This window comes from Hyposmocoma kahamanoa, unplaced genomic scaffold (genome assembly GCF_003589595.1).
Source record: "Hyposmocoma kahamanoa isolate Upper Pololo Valley unplaced genomic scaffold, ASM358959v1 92, whole genome shotgun sequence".
In the NCBI taxonomy this organism is placed as follows: domain Eukaryota; kingdom Metazoa; phylum Arthropoda; class Insecta; order Lepidoptera; family Cosmopterigidae; genus Hyposmocoma; species Hyposmocoma kahamanoa.
The window spans coordinates 3118104-3125032 of NW_020654748.1; the positions used below are offsets into that span (position 1 = coordinate 3118104).

Here is a 6929-nt window from a genome sequence, read left to right on the forward strand (position 1 = left end):
ATTATATTTTATTAATTTGAAATAACAACAGCCATATTTAATACAATTCTAACCTTAACATACGTTTAACACTTTTTGAATAGGCCAATTACAGTCATCCACTAAAATAATTACAGATAATGGACGTACAATATTAAGAATAAAAATAAGGGTGAATAAATTATATATAATATTAAACGAAATTAAATAATACTGTCTCTGATAAAAGAAAAACAATATGAGAAGAAAAAGAACATTAAAATAAGATAAATAGTACATGAATATCAATACATATTAATAATAAAATAATACATACTAATAATACATTAAACGTATATAGACAACACTATTATGTATTTAATATAGAAATATTTTGTAATACTGCGAACCTTGAATATATTGTGCAAATGACCAAATGATATCTGAGTGCAGGTGACTAATCGTTTGATAGTTTTAAAGCAGTTTGTTTTGAAACAGTGTTCAGAAGAATAGTAACTTGTGGTGACTATACACATAGTACAGGAAATCCCGTGTTTGAGATTTAAGAGATTGGTATCTGTGATCTGGCATAAAAGAATATTAAGTTTATTAAATATCACGACGTTCTACTATTTCAAAGGCAGATCTTTGTTTTAAAAAAGAAAAGATCAGAAAAAATAAGTATAGGAAGATAGTATTTTTTCACTCAGCCAGGTACCTTTATAGCTACCAGCGACAAATTTGTTTTTTAGAAATGCCGCTTTAATAATTGAAGCATAATGTTAATAATACGCACAACAAGCACATAGAAAAATTCGTAAAATCTGCTGGTTTGTTCCATAGGTCAGTTAGGAGAGAGTCTGGCACGGCTTGCTAAAAGACGTCGGTTGGAATCCGATTGGATCGAAGGATTTTTCCTAAGCGTTCGATCTTTGTATTGATAATTATAATTACATTATTGTTTTTAAAATTATTATTAAGTTACCATATGAGCCCAGTATTAGGCTTATTTATAAGTCAGAATGCTCACACAACACAAGTCTTCCCAAGATTTTCGCATTTCAGTCGCATTACCCGTAACCTATTCTGAGGACGCACTTACCTAAAACAGACGTGATTCCATGATCAGCGTAATATTTAGCGTAGGCAGGTATATTTTCATAGTTAATAGTCCCATCGTCGTTTAACGCAGTGAATGCTGGCAGCACTAAGCCGCGGGTTTTCAGCTCAGACTGCTGAAGAAGTGTGATAAATCGTCGCGTTACTTTCTCAATAGTATTTTAAAGCACAAAGTTCATTTTCACACACCGGCTTTTACCTATTTTTAAAGTAACTCCAAATTAACACCCTTGATAAGACATTTAAAATAAATACAAAGTTTTGCCATCATCGACGTTCAGAGGAAGGCAACTAAAATACCTCAGTTGGCGCTTGAGGTAACCAGCTCAATTTCACAAAGGTAATAGAATTGTGTCCCGTTGAATTGAATTGGGTCCCGCTTGAGCTCCGTTACTAAGAGAGGTCGTTGCCAATGGCATCCTACATTAATTGCAATTACCCTTCGATGTGTCTTGACCCTTAAACATTATCTTCAGTGGTTATTAAGATTTTTTAAGCACTCTGATCTTATCTTAGAGGTTCAAGATTGTATTGCCGGTAGTAAAGGTACATTTGGGAGTCACTAGGTCTAAACCTGAGTCCACATTGAATTTAATGACACATTTTTACGTCGAATGATACAAAATTCCGTTTTTAAGACAAACAAATGTAGCATATTTATTTATTTATTTATTAGATTCGCCAACATAAATACACTATTAAACATGGACATAAAATGAAAGTGCAGAAATTACTCGAGTGTAAGCCCAATAATAGGCAAATACAGCGCGCACATATAACACAGTATCCGAAGCGTTTACTGTGTGTAATTTATTCTCACGGCAAATTCGGTTGAAAATAGCATTGGAGCCAACATTAGTTCTGCATTGTTTGATATTAAAAGGACGGCAATTACTTAGCCTGGCGTTGCGACGAGAAGTAGAAAACCGAAGTTGCTATAAAACTTTAGGGCAATCAATTTGCCCCGAAATAAAATATATAGGTATAGAAAAACTTGATTGGCAATCCAGCGGTGACGTTGAAGGGTGCACATTTGAAAATCATTTAGTCTGTCTTCGTATCCCTTCAATAAGTGCAGCTTTCATTGGAGGACCGTGAGGAAAAAGAGAAATAGTTTTTGTACGCTTTCTATGCGATCTATTTGATTTTCGTACAGAAAGAGAGAGAGAGAGAGAGACAGAGAGAGAGAGAGATCCAAATGGGAGATGCATATTCTAAATTAGTACGAACTAGGACGTAGTAAATCATTTTTAACGTAGTGATACTTTTAAAGGACTTACAACCTCCACACGAAGCCCAACATCCGGAGAGAACCATTAATGATGCTGTCAAATATGACTCCTAAGTCTCCTATATGATTGATCTCATCAAGAATGGCTTCATCAATGGAGTATGACGTAGGAAATTGAACTTTTTTCTTGGAAAATTTAATAAGCCTGCACTTTTTGATATTTAAGGGTAATTTGTTATCTCTAGTCCAGACTGATCTTCTATCGAGATCTTCTTGTAGCATAATCGTGTCGTATAAACATCAATGGTTCTGTATATTTTTAAGTCATCTGCAAAAAATATAAATTTGGAATGTTTGATTACGCTACCGAGGTCAATTAATAAAGACAAGGAAAAGAAAAGGACCTAAGTGGGAACCCTGGGGAACCCCCGAGGAAGTGAGAAAAGGTCTGGTTCGCAACCACCAACAACCATTTTAGGAATCTGTTCTGCAGTTAAGAAGCAAACTACTTCAAAATTTTCCCATGTACACAACAGCAATCCAGTTTCCCAAGAAGTAGTGGATGGTCCACTCGATCAAAAGCTTTACTAACGTCCGTGTATAAGGCATCGACTTGTCGACCGTCACCTACCCCTTGACAGAGATGTGAGACATAACAAGCCAAATTGGTGGTAGTGGAGATATTTAAACGAAAACCATGTTGCTCGGGGATCAAGACGGATTTAAGGTAATATTTTAAGATGGGTCAACAATTGACTCAAATAATTTACCAAATGAAGACATCAATGAAATTAGACAATAGTTTTGAATGTTCTTGAGGTTACCTGGTTTAGGTATAGGTATCACATGAGCGATTTTCCAACGAGTAGGGAAGACGCCATGATCCAAGGACAAATTAAAAGATTATTGATTGTGGACGCAGTTGGATTTTCGTGCAACTAACAGTAAAATAGGCTGGAATACCATCCGGTCCGGGTCCTTACTTAGTGTTTAACATTTTTATAGATTTTTCAAGTGGTTTTTGTGTCAATTTGATAACTTGATAAAACGGATGGTGTCGTAAAAAAAACATAGGCCTCTCCTAATGTGTGCCCTTTAGCCCGGTCCTCAGTATGTCGCATCGCTTTTGCTGCTAGCAGTCTTTCACAAAACGTCACTCCATCTAGCCAAGGCTAGTCCCCAATCTCAATTAACTATCGAAAAAATAATGCAGCAGATTAAAAAGTTTTAATAAAATAAAAATGTTTACTTAATATATCGTCTAGTCGAGTTTGCCGGAGGTAGAAGTTGTACTGGCCAGCGATCCCATTAGTGACGATCGTATTAGATTTCATTTTTTTTAATTTCGAATTTGGAACAACAAATGCCGAATTGTTCCGTAAAATTTTACGACACAATTCGGCATTTGTTGTTATACGATCCATAAATTTTACTGCACGTCACTATTGACAACAACGTACATTAATTAGCTCCTTCAACGTAGTTATGAATTAATACGAAACTTGATGAACGGACAAACGTCAAAACGGCCATCATGGCGTGATGGTATTACACGTAATCTCACTTACATGCCATTTAATTAACAAACCCGTACCAAAAACGAAAGCGCAAATTAAATTTATAACTAAAAAGGGTACACATATTTTTAAAAAACTTTTTACAATATACATCTTATGTAAAAACAAGACTAACTTCTAAACATTACACAATAAAAATTAAGATAACAAATTACTTACGCTGCCGCTGTCTCCATCTGCAGTAGCGACGAACATTGCGAACCCAAGAAATATAATTCTTATGGCCATGGTAATTAAGGTTTTCTTTATCATTATTCACTAAACAAAGGTAAATATTTTATTTATATAGGAATTAAAAATTATCTAAGAGTAAAACAGAATAGCTTTATTATGTGAGCATGATAAGCAAAAGAGTAGACCGTCAGTTACGATAGAACTTAATTATGATATTTACATCAAAACTAAAAGATAACGAAGACAAAAATAACGCTGCCACACATTGAAATGTAGCATATATATAATAATACGTGCTACAGTAACACTCCTGCTCTCCTTGTCATAACATAACTAACACATTTGCATTTTGGTTACTTTCGAGGTATTTGCTTAACAATATAACCTAACCTCCGGTTAAAAAAACCGACCTCAAAAGGCATTCATCCCCTAGTTTACCACCCTTAGAGGTGGAATATTTTCTTCAAATTTAAATGGGGCCACTTCTGAGGTACCCTTTTTTTAACAAAAAAAGAATCATCAATATCGGTTCACAAATAGCGGAGTTATCGCGTAACATACTTACAAAAAAAAACATTCAGACGAATTGAGAACCTCATCCTTTTTTTGAAGTCGGTTGAAAAGTGAAAGTAATAGTAAATAAGATATAAAATATAGATCTCATTTCGATTCCAGATATGTTAATAACTCAAAATGTTTCGCTCAAAGTGTTGATTACGTTAGGCTCAATTTAAATTGCCGCGGGTCGGAGTGGGAACGAATTTTTGTAACATAGCATAATGAACTTTATGGTCAATTGTATAACGTACTAACTATATGTATACAAACCAAATTTTTTCCACGGAATTCTAGCGCATGCTCGCGCACAGAAGGATGGCGCTGCACCAATGACGACGAAGACCCGTTCTTGGACTTTGGTAGTATAATTTTGCGTTTTAGTTTATGCCTAGTTATCAATATATTTTTGTATATTTTTAGAAGTCGGGAATAAAAAAGTTGTAAAACATTGCATTTTAGAATAGATGCAAGAACACAACGCAATTGATTCGCTCGACCATAGATTAGGTAACATTCTTGTATGTACGTTTCAATTTAAGCATAATTGAATATTTACGTTCCAGAAGTATTGGTTATTTTATAGTACACACATAAAAAGCTATGAATTACCTAATGAAATAATCATTTGAACAGTACTGTTACAAAGCAAAAAATAAAACACGATGTGACAAAATATTTCGACAATGTTTACGGTGACCACGCGACGGTTAACGATGTTTTGTATGTCTGGCAGATTGTACTGACACATCAGAATTTTATAAATCTCAATGAGGTTTGTATTGCATGATAAGATTATATTACATTTACTTGATTTCGATCCATAAGTATGGTCAAAACTAGCCAAAGACCAGGCCAACCAGGCTGAAAAAAATTTTGAAAGAAAGTTTGACGCTTAAAAAGTCGTTTAGAAAAACGTTTAAGCACATAGACCAACGCTTACGCTTAAAATGAAAAGCGTGCTTAAGCGCTTATTTTAAAAAGCAAACTTTTTAAGTGCTTTTCGTTTAAACGCCTACCTCTAGCACTGGCAGCCCGATCAGTCAGTACGGTAGCGGACGCAGGCGGCGTCGGCGAGAATCTACACTCGTTTGCTTCATTTTTATTAAAGTCATGCAGGATTGCACACTACAATAACAACGTCACTTTATAAAGTCTCTTCTACACTAACCAATGGCGTAGTACCTAACACTGTTTTCCAGCCGGGGGGGTACCGATCATCCACTATCACGATTGAAATTCGAATGACGACCAATCTCGATAGTTTCACGTACTTTCCGCGGAATGAAATGTTTTCTCTCGCCAGTATGGACACTTTATCAAAACGAATACAGTGCGTCGAATCCGAATCCAATGAGTGTTCCGTCACTGCAGAGCCCCGATTGTCCCGGTTCTTAATACTACGTATGTGTTCCGTTAGTCGTGTGGATATGTTGCGGACGGTCTCTCCTATGTAACTCTTGCCACAGGAGCAGGGAATCTTATATACACCGGGAACATTCAATGGCTCCTTATCCTTCGGTGAACGCACCAAATAATGTCTGAGGCTCACGGTGGTTTTCTATTTAAAATATACTATTTTGCACAATAAACGATTCAGATACAAGCAATTGTCCACATAGAAAATAAAAGAAGTTCGTAAAAATAAATATTTATTTGAAATATACACATCGTTCTAAAACACTACAATAAACTTCAAATTCTTTGTATCCAGATGATGAGTTGAAACAACACATATTGTGTCGATGCAAATAACAAAAGAAATTACTTTCCGAGTATTAAAAAATCAACCGTATTCAAGTTCGTTTTTCCGACTTCAAAAAACGGAAATATTTGTGAACCGATTTCGATGATTCCTTTTTTATTTGAAAGGGGATACGTCTGTAGTAGTCCCATTCGGATTTGAAGAAAATATTCCGCCTCTGAGAGTGGCAAATTAAGGGATGAATAAAGTTTTCTTGATTTCACCCACTTTCCGTTAATCAATTTCAATAAAACTTTGCAAATACATGTATAACTTTTGAAATCGGTTTTCTTAAATAAAAAAGTTATAATCATTCATATCGCACTGCTATTACAATAGTGTTATAACTCAAAATATGTGGAATTCAAGATTATACCGTTGTTGAGCGTAAAATTTGATTCTCTACACGTCAATAAAAACCTCGTTAGAATATTGTAAAACAACAACTAAAAGATACTTACCTAACTCAAAATGAGACGCTTTATGTGAGCTAGTCCTGGCCAAAATAGTCCTTATTCAAAATTATGAAACTATTTTTCTCTTTTATTTTTAAATATGTATAGTTGGCAAG

At 34.9% G+C, this 6929-nt stretch overlaps 1 protein-coding gene across 2 annotated transcripts in view; it reads right to left on the minus strand.

Annotated features, from left to right (window-relative positions):
• Positions 1-4117, minus strand: part of LOC113236625 (N-acetylneuraminate lyase-like) — an 18183-nt gene extending 14066 nt beyond the window's left edge. The window contains exons 1-2 of one of the 2 annotated variants that reach the window (XM_026472786.1): positions 4045-4117; positions 1061-1193 (exon numbers count right to left, since the gene is read on the minus strand). In XM_026472786.1, coding sequence (XP_026328571.1) covers positions 1061-1193; positions 4045-4113 — 202 coding nt within the window. In that variant the 5' untranslated portion in view covers positions 4114-4117. The remainder of the gene's footprint in view (positions 1-1060; positions 1194-4044) is intronic. The other variant, XM_026472787.1, reaches the window with a different exon arrangement.
• Between the last annotated feature and the right edge of the window lie 2812 nt (positions 4118-6929).